Here is a 17,326-nt window from a genome sequence, read left to right on the forward strand (position 1 = left end):
AATGATTACATTGTTTTTAGCAGTCGGCCAAGTCTTTTGGAAACAGGGTTACAAAAATACTACAACAGAAATAGCACTGCGAGGAAACCAGGCTCGAGCTGTTCCAGTTTGAGAATGCAGTTGTAATTTATCCCAGTTTAGACTAGTTTTCAGGACTGACCTAACTGGTTCTTCATGGCAATTAGGAAATGCATAGAAAAACATTTAATTCCACTCCCTCCAACAGACGCTCTGACAGCCGAGTCATTATGGGACATGAAAGCTTGATCCTAAACTGACTGGACCATCGATGGACGTCCTTCCCTGATCCACACCAATCGGCAGCACAGGATGGTAACCCAGTCCCCTCTGGAGAGTTTACGCTGCACATGGACCAACGTGTGTGTGTGTGGTTGTGGGTCAGAGTGTACCAGTGACATGGAAAGAGAACACTGGAGATCAGTGTGTTCACACTGTATATTAAAATAGGATCTAACCATGTTAGCTGATGAAGTGCTAATCTGCTGTGTTCTGTTCCTTTAAGCAGTTTTATTGTTTTTATGTAATTAAAAAAAAAATCAATGTCATGTTCGGTGTGTGCTGTAAATGAATGATAAACCAGGAGGAGATTTTTCCTGCCACTATGTTTGCTTGCTTAAAAAAGTCACCCTGAGAGATTCACGTGTAGCGTTGTCTGCACCAGTCAGCAGGCTCACACTGTGCTTCACATCTGACTCACAGCTGCAGACAGTGTTGGGGAGTAACGGAATACATGTACCGCCGTTACGTATTTAAAATACAAAATATGAGTAACTGTATTCCATTGCAGTTACCATTTAAAAAGGTGGTATTCAGAATAGTTACTTTGCTGAAATAAATGGATTACACTGCGGTACTTTCCTGTTTCATATGTTAGGCTGTCCCCTCTCTATTTTTGGTAATTCCACGCCGGTGGAAACCCAAACAAAACACAGAGGCTCTAATGTCTGTGTCTCAATCTAGCGTCTCATAATGACGTGAGGAAATATTTTAAAAAATGATTTAATATGTAGGCAATAAGAGAGTGTTACAGGCATCGCCCTAAAGAATGTAGCCTCTCATGAGCAGTGTAGTCTGGGCTGCAGGGAGAATGGACTGCCATACCCGTTATGTTTCTGTGAGCGCGAGGGAGGGAGAAAAAGGAAAAGTACGAGCTGTCACCGAGCAGAAACGGGAGCTGGAAGCATGTAAATATAATAATAACCACTGCAGCCAAAAAGAGTCCCTGACGAGCCCAGTTGTAAGTAAGCTATTAAGACTCGACTGTACGCTATGTTCGTGTTTTCTCTGAAACAGCAAGTTCCGTTGGAGCAGTCTTTCAATGCCTCTCTCTGTCTCTCGCTAGCAGTCGACCCAGACAACAAAGTAAAGCTAGTTTTCAGCTACGAGCCCGACACGGAGCCCGACGTATTAGCCAGAGGCCCCTTTACTACGGTTCGGAGCCGCGGACCTATTTTATATACGTACGGAATAGTTTTCTATACGAGATCGCTGCAAAAAGTGCAGCCTCACCTAATGTCCACCCTACTATTACTCATTTTATATTAAGACTTAAAAATCTAGTTGTATTCGTATGGCGAGTAACCTTCAGTAATAGTAATAAATCACACAGCAATAGTACATTCATGTAGTTGTAAAAAAGCATGATAATATATGAAGTAATCCAAAGTATTCAGAATACGTTACTCTCATTGAGTAACGTAACGGAATACGTTACAAAATACATTTTGGGGCATGTATTCTGTAATCTGTAGTGGGATACATTTTAAAAGTAACCTTCACAACACTGACTGCAGATGAACAGGTTGGCCAGGTCTGTGAAGCCTTTCGTCCTCATTTCTTATGCATTATGAAACTTTATTATACATGACCAACTACACTCTCTCTTATACACACAAATATACACACACAGATCGGATTAGCGCTCATCTCCAGCTGAGTCCTGCTGTTATATCCTGTCGTGGACATTCGTTTTCTACACCTGGACACCCCCCCCCCCCCCCCCAATCATGTTTGTAATCTTCTCCTCTCCTTCCTGTCTGCCCTGCTATCTTTTGCCCAGTCTGTTCTTCTGTTTGAATAGAATAGAATAGAATAGAATAGAATAGAAAAGCCCTTTATTGTCACTGTACATGGTACAACGAAATTGTAAGTGCTTCAAATCAACTATGCCGGAATAAAATATAAATCGAAGACAGCAGGAATGAACAGCGAATAGGCGAAATATATACAATCAAGAGCAAAATATACAAAAATAAGAAAGACATTGCAGACTGTTAAAAACACTGGTGGCTTCCTCCCAGTAGGTGCATCTGTGGTATCAGTTTAAAAATCCTAAAATCTTCAGGAAAGTTGATCTTTGGCCTTCAGGTGACCAGAATTTGACCTCCTCTGAGATTTTTAATAGATGCACCTATGGTACCAATTTCAAAATTATTTTGTCACTTTGTTCTCGAGTCATTGCATTCACAAAATCTTTAGTGTCCTCGCCGCCTGTCCTGCATGATGTCAATAATACCCCCATCAAAATGCTGCATTTCTTAAAATGAGCTCTCAACTAAGATCTTTCAGATGTTAGAGAATAATATGAAAATCTTTTTTTTTTTATTGTTTTTGCGCACAAAAGAACAACAGGACATTAACATGCTTTACCCCCTGCAAATTCTTAGATTAATCATAAGCTGGAAAGCTGTTCATTTTCCAGCTTATGATTAATGTCATATTATGGTTCAGGATGACACTGAAGAGACCCTGTCCCTGACCTGTGCACTCAAAGGCCCCGCTTTCTCTATACCTAAATCTGCGAGCACCAAGTTACATCTGGAGCATGATAACTGTGTTATCTGTGTGTATTATGAACTGCCAGTGAACACTTTTTAACTAAAAACTTTTACAAACTTTAGACTTTAGATCAATGAATACCATACAGCTTGTTAGAACAAGAGGTGATTCTAGATCAACTGCAGGTGTGAATGTCTCTGTGTGTCAGCCCTGTGATGGACCGGTTATCTGTCCAGGTGCAACCTGTCTCTCGCATTGTGACAGCAGTGTTTTAACTTGAACTACCACTGGAGCCTCAGGCTGGACTTCAGTGACCTGAATCAACTTCTGTTGTCATTGTCGACATTAGCAACATGCATCCACCAACCACAGCTCATAAGGCATTGACAGGGTGATGAGGTGTGTGAAAGTTGTGCAGTTGCGTTTAGCCAGTGGGTGAGCAGGTGACCATATAGCAAGGAGAGCAGCCGACCAGGTTTGAGTCCAATCCTCTCTGTGTCTCCCCACTTTCCTGCCTATCTCCACTGCCACTATCCAATAAAGGCAAATCTAAAACCCAAAGCTTTAGTGTCGGTGTTTCTTTTCACTTGCATTTGATCTGATGTGTTCCTATGTTTCTTCGGCTTTTTCATACAGGATTGATTGGATTCCTATTCATGTCCAATCTTCAGTCTAAATGAATCCTAATTAAAACTCCAAAATGAGATTTTACTGGGACCCAGTACTGGGTGTCCATGACCTCTACTCTGAGTCCAACAGCATCACACACAGGCAGCCAATCAGAGAACCACGTGTGGTTTTCCAGTTAGTTAGAGAAGTCTACACCTGTGCTACTTTACTCAGTTACTTGTAGTGCACATGCGATTTTCAGCCCAGTGCTGTGCTCTGATTAGTCACCCGCTGACAAATATCTGTGCTCACCTTTGATTGTCCTGTTCCACATCCTCCGGGTCACCTCATCTCCTCTGGGCCTCTGGACTGGTCCCAGTATTGGTCCCAGTCCTGGTCCTTGCAAATTCAGGGTCTCGTTCAGAGCATGAGCGTACAGTATCACCCCGTCGTAGAACCCTCCGGCAATCAGGTTGTACTGAGGGGACAAAGCATGTGATTGTTATAGATGAATATCAGTCTCTCACATATTTGAATAAAAATTTGAAATATCAGATTCAGTTAATCAATAAGGATTGTTATTTGTACCATAGAGTCTCTGATGGTGAAGTTGAACATCGCCTTTGCGTCTTTTTTCAGAGTTTTAACAAACTGAAGATATTCGGGATTCTGGGGCTGCAGATACGTCAGCACTTTCACACTCTGACGAAATCAATAACAAGCGAATCAATTGACCGGATCACTTTACATCAGTGAGCATCCTTTAAAATTTAACAATGAAAGAGCATCTTGTCTCACCCTGAAAGCATTGCGAGCCGCATAGTCCTCCTGGTCTCCTCTGAACCAGGGCCTGATGGGAGCGCTCCCGTCCAGACCCTCAGCAAAAAGATCAATGAAGAAGAAGACATAGTCCTCCAGCTCCACCCCTTCCTTCCAGAATTGGACCATCAACGTCCTGAAGATGTCCCAGGAGCAGCACATGTACACAACTGAAGACAAAGAAGCAGCAATGTTATTCCATAAAGGAAAGGAACAGAGACAGCTGCCAACGCTTGATGGTAAATCTTTATTACACACACCATGTGTGCTTCATGGTGGAAGCTGCGTGGAAGCCTGGATAACAAAAGCCCCATTCCAGCTCATCAACAAGACTTCTCAATTTCCATGACCAATACTTTTCATCAATGACCATTTTTCTGATGAAAAAAAATAAATGTAATGGCAACCACCAGTGCTACCCCTCAGTCTCATAGTACACACACCTGTGCTGTAAGTTTGATACTCCAGAAGAGTCCTTCTCGAGGGTTGGGAATCAAGAACTGGTTCTTGTAGGAAACTGGTTCCCAGTAGTCCAATTCTTTGGAACTGTTAGTTTGCCTGCCTATCGATCCTACGTATCTGTTCTTGCACTCACACTACAATCAGCTGATTTCAGTTAAGGTGTCAGAGAGGGAAAATAATGACGTAGTCACATTTATTTTTTTTTGCACTAAAGGATGGAATAAATGGTAAAGTGGATCTCTGCATGCATGACAGAAACAACCGCATTATGCTGCTAACATAACATTGGTTCTTTGTAAGCATCTGCCCAGACAGCATGCTATTGCTAAGCCCGCCAACAACCCAGGGTGAATGCCAACCCCAGCAGCCAGACCCTTAACTTCAACATGTAAAAAAAAAAAAAAAGATGAGCTGCAGCCTCCCTTTCTACCTGTTCACATTTCATGTTTTTGTGCTGGTTCGGTGTGAGATTGTAGCCTCTCAAGTTTATATTGTTAAATTGTGATTATGAGTGTTTCAGCTATTTTACAGAGTAATATGAAAGTAATGTAACGAGCAGTATAACAAATTACTTTCTCCTGGGAGTAATTAGCGTTCGATACTGTAGACCATAATATCCTATTAGAGCGATTAGAACATGCTGTAGGTATTACAGGTACTGCACTGCAGTGGTTTGTATCATATCTATCTAATAGACTCCAATTTGTTCATGTAAATGGAGAGTCCTCTTCACACACTGAGGTTAATTATGGAGTTCCACAGGGTTCAGTGCTAGGACCAATTCTGTTTACATTATACATGCTTCCCCTAGGCAGTATCATTAGAAGACATAGCATGCATTTTCACTGCTATGCAGATGACACCCAGCTCTATCTGTCCATGAAGCCAGATAACACACACCAATTAGTTAAACTGCAGGAATGTCTTAAAGACATAAAGACCTGGATGGCCGCTAACTTTCTGCTTCTTAATTCAGATAAAACTGAGGTTATTGTACTCGGCCCTGAAAAGCCTAGAAATATGGTATCTAACCAGATTCTTACTCTGGATGGCATTACCTTGGCCACCAGTAACGCTGTGAGGAACCTTGGAGTCATTTTTGACCAGGACATGTCCTTCAATGCACATATTAAACAAATATGTAAGAATGCGTTCTTCCATTTGCGCAACATCTCTAAAATTAGAAATATCCTGTCTCAGAGTGACGCTGAAAAACTAGTTCATGCATTTATTACTTCCAGGCTGGACTACTGTAATTCATTATTATCAGGATGTCCAAAAAACTCACTGAAAAGCCTTCAGCTAATCCAAAATGCTGCAGCAAGAGTACTGACAGGGACTAGAAAGAGAGAGCATATTTCTCCTGTTTTGGCTTCCCTTCATTGGCTTCCTGTTAAATCCAGAATTGAATTCAAAATCCTGCTCCTCACATACAAGGTCTTAAATAATCAGGCCCCATCTTATCTTAATGACCTTGTAGTACCATATCACCCTATTAGAGCACTTCGCTCTCGCTCTGCAGGCCTACTTGTTGTTCCTAGAGTATTTAAAAGTAGAATGGGAGGGAGAGCCTTCAGTTTTCAGGCCCCTCTTCTGTGGAACCAGCTTCCAGTTTGGATTCAGGAGACAGACACTATCTCTACTTTCAAGATTAGGCTTAAAACTTTCCTTTTTGCTAAAGCATATAGTTAGGGCTGGACCAGGTGACCCTGAATCCTCTCTTAGTTATGCTGCAATAGACGTAGGCTGCCGGGGATTCCCATGATTAGGGATGGGTACCGGTGTCCGGTGCCATAATGGCACCGGTTCTGACATAAACGGTAGTAACCAGACCGAAAAGCAGCGCACATTTCGGTGCTTTATTTCGGTGCTTTTTTTTCCTGAGCTGTGATACACTTTAGATTCTAGCCAATCATTTTACGTTTCCGAGGATAGTAGGCGGGGCCAGGTACGTAGTTCTGTTAGAGCAGAGCTACAGATTAAAAATGTCCAAGGCGAAGCGGTCAAAAGTCTGGCTGTACTTCACAGCAAAATATGCAAACTCAGCAGCCTGCAACAAGTGCTTGAAGCTGATACTGTGATACTGTCAAAGGAGGTAACACCTCAAATCCGATGAAACACCTGGCGACGCATAGCGTTTTTTTTAAAAGCCCAGAAATGCGCTGTATTTGATAGCTTGCTGCGAGACCTCACACCGAGCACATCTACTGCGGGTGGGTTGCCTGTTATGCAACATCCCCCAAAAACACGAAGAGGAGAGTCCTGGCCCCTAGCCCTGCCAGTGTAGCAGAAATGATGACGGATGATGGTGGCAGCAGCCGTTCTTCTCTGCGTGAGTAGCTAATTTACGTTGAGTAGGCTAACCACGTTATTACATTAATGCATGTAAGGTGAACTAGCAAACATCATCATAGCTACATGCGGCTGTCCTCTTGTTTGATGGCAGATACTCCCTTCACCCTGGCTAAAAAGGCTAAAATGACCAAAGAAAACAGTTAAACATGAGAGGTTTTTGGACAAAGTTTGTGTTTTTTCCATTGTTTAAGCACTGCTTCCAGCCAAGAGTGATACCATATATGCCCCATAGCTGCAGAAAAGGCTAACATTGTTATATTTTTACAAAAAACAGCTGAACATGAGAGGTTTTTGGACCAATTTTGTGTTCTCCATTCTTTAAGCACCGGTTTGAGCACCGTTTGAGCACCGTTTGAGCACCGGCACCGTTTCAAAAGTACCGATTTGGCACCGGTATCGGATAAAACCTAAACGATACCCATCCCTACCCATGATGCATTGAGTTTTTCCTTTCCAATCACCTTTCTCACTCACTATGTGTTAATAGACCTCTCTGCATTGAATAATATCTGTTATTAACCTCTGTCTCTCTTCCACAGCATGTCTTTTATCCTGTCTTCCTTCTCTCACCCCAACCGGTCGCAGCAGATGGCCCCGCCCCTCCCTGAGTCTGGTTCTGCCGGAGGTTTCTTCCTGTTAAAAGGGAGTTTTTCCTTCCCACTGTCGCCAAAGTGCTTGCTCATAGGGGGTCATATGATTGTTGGGTTTTTCTCTGTATCTATGAAGCGCCTTGAGGCGACTTATGTTGTGATTTGGCGCTATATAAATAAAATTGAATTGAATTGAATTGAATTAAGTAACATACTGCATTAGTTTTAAGAAAGGTGTTCTGTGTAATATGAGTAATAATGGCCTTTTTAAGTAACAACACTGCTCATATCAAAGAGGGGAAAAACCTCAACAAACATGCACAAACATTTGATCGACAGCATGCTATTAATTTGCATGAGCCTAATTTCTTTATTGCTGGTGGTGACTCTCAAAATGGAGCCAATGAGATAAGATGAGATAAGATGATTGATAAAAGAATCGATAATGGAATCTGAATCGATAAATTCTTATCAATTCCCATCCCAATTCTCGAGTTATCACATTCACAAGATTTTCAGAAAACTTGACCTCTGACCCTTGACCTTTAGGTTGAGGTCACTGAGATGTGAACTCATCCGAGATTTAATTCTCAAGGTATCGCATTCACAAACTTAGTCCACACCTCCTGCGCACCCTGTGGGGTGATTCTAGAGATGGAAGATCCAATCAGAGCTAATTAAGTTGCGTAGAAAGGCGGGACGAGTTTGAATGCAATCCAATCAGAAAAAGAATCTCCTTGTACAGTAAGGTTAGGTGCAGTCATTTGATGAAAATCTCAATTCTTGAGAGGAAGAGAAGAGCAGACATATGGACAAATTTCAAATATTATATCAATTTGTAAACCATGTGGAGCAACTCTCACTGCTAAAAACAACTCCTCAAACTTTAGATTTTAGTCACTGAATCAGCTTTAGATATAGTCTGCTATAATCTTATGATATATAGTCAACCAGAATTACCTTAAATCTAAGAAAAAACTGAGATGCCTAAATTAAGACTAAAATTAAATTGAAGTTTGGAGCCAAAGTCCAAGACTACAGCACCTGTCATGTCTCAAATCCTGCTGCTCATGTGCGAAATCTGACCTGTGGTGACTGATTTAAGCATGCAGATGTTAGGGACAGCCCAGAGCTGGTAACGTCCTCCTCTTCTTAGCAGACCCACATGTGTCCTTTCATGGGACAGATTTGGGCAGGAATAGAAATAAAGACAGATTCAATAAACTCTTCAAAGTTCATTTTCCTCAGAAAGGCTTTGCGCAACCTTTTTGTTGCAAACGTCTCAAAAAACCTAATTTGTTATAAAAAAAATTAAATTAAATTAAAAAATAACACCCACACAACTTTCTGTAGCTCTTTCACCTTTCATAACCAGTCTTGGATTCATCTTCTAAAATCTGAAATCACATCTCATCATACCAAAGCAGCAGTCCATGACCCAGGCAGCACCTTTGAGAAGCAGAAAGGACAGAGCAAGCACCTCTCTGAAGTCAAAAAACTGCGATGTGTAAACATTACCCCATTATTTTGGGGTAATATTATTTGGGTGCGTGGCCTCTTTGACTGACAGGTGGATAGTGACACAGGCAGCTGGAGCTGCTAGCTGTCTGTTAGGATTCACCAGAACTGGACCTCTGGACCATTTTTGTGCTTAAGAGACATTTTAACTTTCAACTTACTTTAACTTTAACTTACTTACTAACTTACTTAATTTTGTATTTGCTGTTTGGTCAAGTGTGTAAGACGGATAAACACTGGAACAGCCTGTCAACACGTGTTTCCCTCCCCACCATTGTTGGGTTTGAATCGCTACATTTGGGCGCACACTGAGGAGGGTTCATTTGCTCGCAGCTGGAAGACGCTGCCGTTAAAACAGCCCTATTATTTTTTCCGTTGGCTGCTTCTTTTAGCTTCAACCAACATTAGTAGCTAACTTACTCATGGGCAAATAAATAAATAAATAAATAAATAAATAGCTCTAGTAAAAACGATCAGTGAAAAACTCAGCCTATTGTTGATGGTCGATATTCGTCCAATCGCCCAACCTTACCATCCATCCATACATTTTCTTCCGCAATTGCGCAGTGACAGGGCTAACACACAGACAGCCAATCATTCACACTCACATTCACGCCTATGTGCAATTTAGAATCACCAATTAACCTGACCTCACTGAATCCCACTGAACTGAAAGTTTTTTTAATGAAAAAATATTGTGATGTCAATTCTTTATAGCCCATACCACATTTAAACAACAGAAGCTGACCCAAAGTCCTTTAAAGACAGGCATATTTACATTCCAGGTCTCTAAAAAAATCCCAAATCAACATATAAAAAACTGTGTTAACTAATTATTGTGGATAGCTAAAATCATGCTGTTCATTAAAATGTGTTCAGAATTTGGCAAATGTACAATGATTCAGTTCATAAATGACTATCAGCTAGCACTGGCTGATAACTTAGCATGCCACTCTCTCCTGGTCATTTCCTGAAATAATAAACCAACATGGATGGTGCTTAGTGAAATCTTGGTTGGCTATCCGTCGTTTATATACTTCTTTCTCACCACTCCCACACTGTTGTGGGGTATTGTTGGGGTTCCTGATAAAAAACTGATGAGAACTTCATGGTCTGAATTTATTTTTTTCTCCAGAGAAATCAAGAATAAATGTGGGATGAGAAAAACAAAAACACCCCCCATCCCCCACCTTGCTATAACAGAGCCTGAAAATAATCAACTGTTAGAGAAAAAAGACAAATACCACCACCACCCAACCCCCTTCTGTCCACACAGTCCCCAAGGTGGACAAAAAAATGTGAATACTGAGAATTTCACATGCGAAAGGCAGAAAGTCACATGTTGGTTTGTCTGCAGCCAAAAGTGCTTTTAATGGAAGCAGAAAAGAAAACAGGACTGACTGATTAATGCTGACACACACACACACACACAAACATTATGAACACAAGCGTGCTCATAATGTTTCTCCATGTAGTGTCCAATGGTGGGTGTGGGTTCAGAGGTAATTACTAGGACGTCCATGTTGCTGGGTGCAGCAGCTGGCGTTGGTTAAAGGACGATAGTGTGTCTGTGATGATGTCATCATGTCACACAGCTCTGATCTCGTGATCTAATTCACACTGTGACATCAGCGGGCGATGCAGGTCACTGCAAACATTTTCACGCCATCAGAGCAGCGTTTCAGTGATGCTTACAATAAAAACGTGCTGACGGCGAGGAGCAGAAACACAGCAAACAGGCTCACTTCTGCTTCTTCTTCTGTACTAAATTACAGACTGATTGTTTACATGTGTGTTCAGCAAACACACACACAGACACACATTTGTTTTCTGTACTTGTAGACCCTCACTCACATCATTACCCACAAACTGAACCTGATATCATGCAAAGCATTTCCAGCTCCAGCTGTGTTTCAGTCACCTTCAGCAGCCAGTGCTGCCCAAACACCATGAACACGCTTGTCATTGATTGAAGACTAAGCTAAATGACTGACACTTCCAGTCTGACCACCGCTGACTGCAAATCAAAGTCCAAAGCAGCGATCTGCATGTATCGCTCATGAACTAATTTCCATTAATAAGTTAGAGACTGAAAATATAATTTTCCTCTAAAATGACGTTTGAACTGTCACGCGGAGGTCCCCACAGGACTGTCCCCACTCCAAGGTCTTAAAATGAAATTACTCCTCACAAACATGTAGGAGCACCCAAACACACAGAGGTGAAGTCAGTCATTAACCAGTGAGGATAAAAATCTCAGAATAATTAACCATCATTTAACAAGGAGAACAACAATAAGGCAGGGAGGAAAGGAAAGGAGGAAGGAGGAGTGTCATGAAGGAAAAACAATCAGTGACACGAGAGCAAATGAAGCATCTGACCACAGCTTTTCATCTGATGAAAGAATGAAAGAACAAAGAATGAAAAGAAAAAAACTCAGTTAAGGAAGGAAGCAAAAAGGAAAACTGGAAAATAAAAGAACAAAATGAATGAAGAAAATAATGCTAAATCAGTTGAAGTGTCTGAAGAAGAAATGAAAAAGAAGCAAGGCTGGAGGAGTTGAAACTGGGCAACAAAAGCAGCTGAAAAGCCATCTTCCCCAAGATCATGGATCACCTCGGCTAAAAGGAATGGCATGAACGTAAAAGAATAAGTAACCTTGAGATGTCTGCTCTTAAAGAGTGAGCAGAAACAGCGTAGCTTTTACGCAGTTAATTTTAGAGAAAAGGACGAACAGAAAGCAGTGGGATGAGGACAACAACAACTGTTAAAACATGAGGAATGAAAGCAGCAGAAGAAGAATATGACCTCGGCCATTGTCACGGATATCCTGGACCATCGACTTGTAGTTGACGTCGCCCTGGATGACGTGGTCGTGGACAGTGATGTTACGTTTGCCCAGCAGCTCATACAGCCCCTCCACAGCGAAGTAGCACAGCGGATCATCATTGGCGTCCCTGTTGTCACTGAAGATGACCGTGGCGTGCCGCTGCCAGCCAAACATCTCCTGGATCCTGACACCAAACTCACCCAGCTTTTTGTGAGTGGGGCCCGTGTTGGTGACCGCAGCGTACAAATTGAAGCCGATTGCTCGGGCACCAGCTGTCACCATGGGAACATCCCAGTGGGTGGTAAAGCGGGCAACAGGTGAGGATGAGTAGTCGCAGCCGGGTCCAATGAAGGCCCAGGGGTCGTGGGACAGCTTGAGGTCGACGGCTACAAGCGGCGCTATGGAGTCTGAGCAAAAGCCGTCGCGGCTCTCTGAGCTGCCATAAACTAGCCGCAGCTTCAGACCTGGTAGCAACCAGGGGTCAGAGTTCACCTGCTGTAATGCCTGGTAGATGGCGGGCGCAACCCGAGGCCATGCCCATGCATAGTTAGTGTTAGTCAGAGGCAAGATGGCTGCCAGGGTGACCTCCTGAAGGTTCTCCGTTCTGTTGTCAGCAGTTAGAGAGGTTGCAGCTGATTGGGCAGGAAGAAGGACCAGGAAGAGCAAGGGACAGGCCCAGGGCAGCATGATGAAGAGGCGTTAATAGCCTGTCAGACGAGCTGTGGGGAAAATATAACACAGTGTTAATCAGCGTGTCCTGTAGAGAAAATTCTAAACAAACCTTTATTCATCAGAACAGCTACTGAAACTTGAAGCTGCTGGGAATTCTGGAAAGTCTGTGCGAGTTTCCGTGTGGGATCATTGAGTGGGATCTATCCATCCTTCACGTGGCCATGTGTTTGCAGACATGAAGCTGAAGTCCTCCACTGGGCCGGTCCAAGATAATTGCTTGTTAAACAGCAGCCTGACCATGTTTACCGTTTGATTAATGAGTAATGTGAGTGACAATTAGATCTAATCTGCTGCTGTGAGAGTCAGTGAAGCAGTCACACTCTTACAGTCCATCTGTTCCTGGTAACACAGAGCTGTAAAACCGAACAGAGGTGAATGATAAGAGTAAGGTGTGAGGGAAAGGCCAACTAAAGAGTGAAGAGAGAACACATCAGAGTTCAGGGTCCTCTGAATAAAATGAGTTGTTCTCTTTAAAAGCTAAACGAACGCATGGGAGAAGTCTGACTGCATGTTAGGGTTAAGGTTTCATCAAACTCCAAATCCTCCCCGGCTTCCTAGTCCCTTTTGATCAGAGCTGCAGAGCTATGTGACTCCTTTCAACAGACCACAGAGTTAATCTGAACATCTTCATCAGCTTCTTCCTCACATTTTTCTGCTCTACCTGGGTTTCCTTTGTCATCTTTCTCTGTACCTCATTTATACAGTCCTGTGATAGGGTAACACCTGCGTGAGGAAGCAGATGTGCACGGTTTATCCATTAGTTTCCATAATAAAAGCCTCACTGACATATGGACATACAGTTTCTGTACTGCAAAGCTAACAGGGCTTTTAATTTGAAATAAATGCAGAAAATGTTGAGTTGAGTCACTTTAACAAGGTAGGAGAGAATTAAAAATACTAAAACAGGTCTAATTCATCCCAGGGATAGCTCAGTAGGTAAAGTGGTCGCCCCATGATCGGAAGGTCGGCGGTTTGAATCCACTTAACGGCTACCCTGAGGTACCCCTGAGCAAGGTACCGTCCCTACACACTGCTCCCCGGGCGCCTGCTTAGTGGGCTGCCCACTGCTTCACTGAGTGAATGGGTCAAATGCAGAGAAAAACAAGTAATTTCCCCATGGGGATCAATAAAGTATCCATTATTATTATTATAAAATACAAGGAATGAGGTAAGCAGAGGTCAAAGACAACACAATGTTAATGGTGACAGCATTAGTTCATCAGCTGTTCCAAACAACGAAGGATCCTTTTCTCGTCTTCTCATCTTTAACAGTTAGCGAACAAAGAAGAGAGAAACAAAACTGAGGTCACGGTGAAGTTTGAAGCCAGGTGGTGTGGCTCCATGACTGGAATCAGTCCACTCGCATTATAGCAACTTGACAGCTCGGATCATTTCATTTGACTTAATTGGCTCTCTTTCATCAAATGCACTCCAGGGATGACTGAATTTCAAGGAGAATGAATAAATAAGCTCCAAAATATGTACCTGATGTTTTATTCAGTAAGAATTGAAACCAGGTCTGCCAGTCCAGGGTGAAAGAAAATGGATGGATGGACGGATGGATTTAAAACTAGGGACTGAGATCATGAACTCATCAGGAAAGTGTGTACTGAGCTCGGCGATCAAGTGAGGAGTGGGCTCATTTTCCCCTGGACTTCTGTATAATCAGACCAAAGCAGTTGCACCCTGCTGGACATTAGAGTGCTTCTGCATTGGCGTCAAGCTTCAGATGCAGTACCAGTATCTGCACCAGGGATGTCAAACCCTTCATTCCTGAGCCACTTACCATTCAAATTCATCAGCTGTGCTGGTTGAGTAAAACCACTCCCTAATAACTCTTGATGCATGCTCAATCATCTGGACATAGTTTTATTAGTGGGAGAAACGTTTCATCACTCATCCAAGTGACTTCTTCAGTCTCAGCTGTAGGTTTCCCCAATCTTTTAAACAGTACATTTGCATAATGACTCAAACTAACTCCACTGGTGAACAATGGGCTGTAAGGTCAGTTTCTTGACGAGCTGAACAAGAGTGACAAAATGTTTCTCCCACTGAAAATGCTACGCCCAGATCAACAGAATTGGGCTCTCCCTAATAACTTTGAAATCTCCTTTATTTCATTTTCTTTAAGTAAAGGGTTATGGTTGTTATGGTGATGTTAATTTGCCTATGATTCCACACATTTAGAGTACAGATGATCTGGTCTCTTCGGCTTTCAGCCTACATGACTCACACCTGTTGTTGAGCTGTTGACCAAAATGTAGGTCCCACTTTAAACTCAAGAATCCATCAAAACGCCCTCACATCCCAGTTTTGAAATGCAGCGTGTGTTTCTGGGTCTGTCCAAATGGTGGGAGGTAGCGCAAAGTAATATGATGTGTGGTCTTGAAATGCGTGCATAGCTTCTCTGTATGTGGAAACAAAATCAGACTTTAATCATCCCATTTCTCCACACATATGAGCGCATGAATAAATCTCTGACAGCAGGCTGCTGTGAAAAAAGGCAGCAGGAAATCTGACAGGAAGAAGAAGTATAGGCCAACTTCAGTCAGGCTGAAGTGTCTTTAACACATCAGGATTTTTGATGCTGATTAAAACTTTACTGTCCAGAGATGGAGGTAAAACACACTCAGCCACCCGGTCTGTGTGTGTGTGCCATTGTTGTATATAAGTGTTGTTGCAACATCAGTGAGACTCAAACACATCACTCACGGAACAAAAAGCTGTCAGCACTCAGGTCTGTTTCTAAACTTTCAGCTTCTTTAGGATCAGGATCTGTGCACACATCAAACCTCATACAAAAAAATACACTTTCTCACTTTCATTCTGAGGTGACTGTCCATCTGACCATTGAGTGTCTGTGTGTCCGTCTGTGTGCTTCACATATCATTTTTATTATTATTAATAATACTATTGTTATGTAAAACAGTCAATGATATCGTGGATGTCAAATGCATCATTCTCGCGATCGATTATGAATATTTTGTCCCCTCATGCCCATCCAGTCTCTCAGATGATCGCCCTTCCCTCAGCCTGGTTCTACCGGAGGTTTCTTTCTGTTCAAAGGGAGTTTTTCCTTTCCAGTGTCGCCAAGTGCTTAATGGTTGCTGGCTTTCACTGTTTTGTTGCTGTTGTGATTTGGCGATGTATAAATCAAGTTGAACTGAATGTATTCTTAATGTGGGCTGTTTTGTCTGAAGGCAGATAGACTTCGGTTAAAATGAAGAAGGAAAATCAGAGTCTTCGTTCATTTGAAAGCGTAACCAGGACAGAGACTAAGAAAAGAACTAAAAATAACTTTATGCTAACTGCTTATTAACTCGCGGCGCCTTTCTCCTGTGTAAGTTCATCAATAGAGGAGCGGCTGACGTTGTTTTACCTGTTCGGCGCTCAGCGCATCTCCGTGTGTCCGCAGAACGACATCCAGCTGTTTTCAGCGGCAGCTCGTGCGGAGGAGGAAGCCTCGTGAACACTCGGTGGGAACTCTGTCTCACCGGAGGCTCACCGGAGGCTCGCGCCCCGCTGCTGCCGGCGCGTTTCCGCTTCTCCGCGCTCACAAACCATCCCGGTGATAATCCAGCCTCCCGCCGTGCGCGCACACTGAGGGGGTGTGGAGGGTAAGAGGGCAGTCCTGAAAACGCGAACTGAAGCGCGTGCTTGAACCTACGTGTATTCAGTTACCAAAGTGACACAGGCTATATATGTGTGCTCGCAGTACTCCCTCCTCGCCGTGCTCTGCGCATAGGTAGGCCTGATAGGCTGAAATATTACTTTTAATCAAAAACTTTATAGAAATAAGCTGCTCTGCGACGTGAGCATGTGGATATGGAGCCCCCTGGTGGCTGTCTGCAGCTATGACAAAACGTCCGTCAGTTGGTTTTATTGATTGGATACCGGCACTAGTCAGTTGATTAGTTAGATTGAACCCCGAGTAAAATGACTGAGGTTGAGGGTGATTATGGATTATAGACAGATGATTGTGATTCTTCCTTCCGCTCAGTAAAAGTTCAACTTTCATAGAATTATCTAACATCAGTTAAGTTAAATGATTGATCAGTTTCTCATCAAACTTCCAGCATCTCTGAACTCACTGCTGACCTTTGACCTCTTTGCAAGGAGAGATTTTAGATTAAAGTTCATTAACAGCCACACATGACGTCACACTGCAAGTCTGTTATTGTCCATAAAGTTCACGCACAACACATATATAGAGAACCAAAGAATGTGTGTGTGTGTGTGTGTGTGTGTGTGTGTGTGTGTGTGTGTGTGTGTGTGTGTGTGTGTGTGTGTTTTAACAGGATACACCCGGTATACCAGGAAGTCACTTGGAAACACACAAACTCTCCCTCTCTGTACCTCTTCCTGGAAATGATCACCACCCACCCTCATACTCAGACTCTCTTGCTCTCTTTCTCACATGTGTCCTGCCTTCCTCCCACTCTCTCCTGTTAATGAAAACACACATTAATGTTTCTCTTATTTGACTGTAAAGGTCACACTTGAATACAGCAAGTCGACTCCAAAGGAAGTCAGTAAATACAGTTAAGGTGAGCTGTTTCCTCCTTTTATTCTTCTGATTCTGTTAGAGAAGCTTTGCATGATTCCGTATTCA

The 17,326-nt window shown here is 42.7% G+C and overlaps 1 protein-coding gene across 1 annotated transcript in view; it reads right to left on the minus strand.

The window, feature by feature from the left end:
- npr1a (natriuretic peptide receptor 1a) overlaps nucleotides 1-16,441 on the minus strand; it is a 32,898-nt gene extending 16,457 nt beyond the window's left edge. Inside the window, exons 1-5 of the mRNA XM_082521049.1 lie at nucleotides 16,094-16,441; nucleotides 11,961-12,701; nucleotides 4,207-4,397; nucleotides 3,997-4,110; nucleotides 3,721-3,886 (exon numbers count right to left, since the gene is read on the minus strand). Coding sequence (XP_082377175.1) covers nucleotides 3,721-3,886; nucleotides 3,997-4,110; nucleotides 4,207-4,397; nucleotides 11,961-12,669 — 1,180 coding nt within the window. The 5' untranslated portion in view covers nucleotides 12,670-12,701; nucleotides 16,094-16,441. The remainder of the gene's footprint in view (nucleotides 1-3,720; nucleotides 3,887-3,996; nucleotides 4,111-4,206; nucleotides 4,398-11,960; nucleotides 12,702-16,093) is intronic.
- Nucleotides 16,442-17,326: the final 885 nt, after the last annotated feature.

This window comes from Aulonocara stuartgranti (genome assembly GCF_965226115.1).
Source record: "Aulonocara stuartgranti genome assembly, chromosome: 22".
Taxonomy (NCBI): domain Eukaryota; kingdom Metazoa; phylum Chordata; class Actinopteri; order Cichliformes; family Cichlidae; genus Aulonocara; species Aulonocara stuartgranti.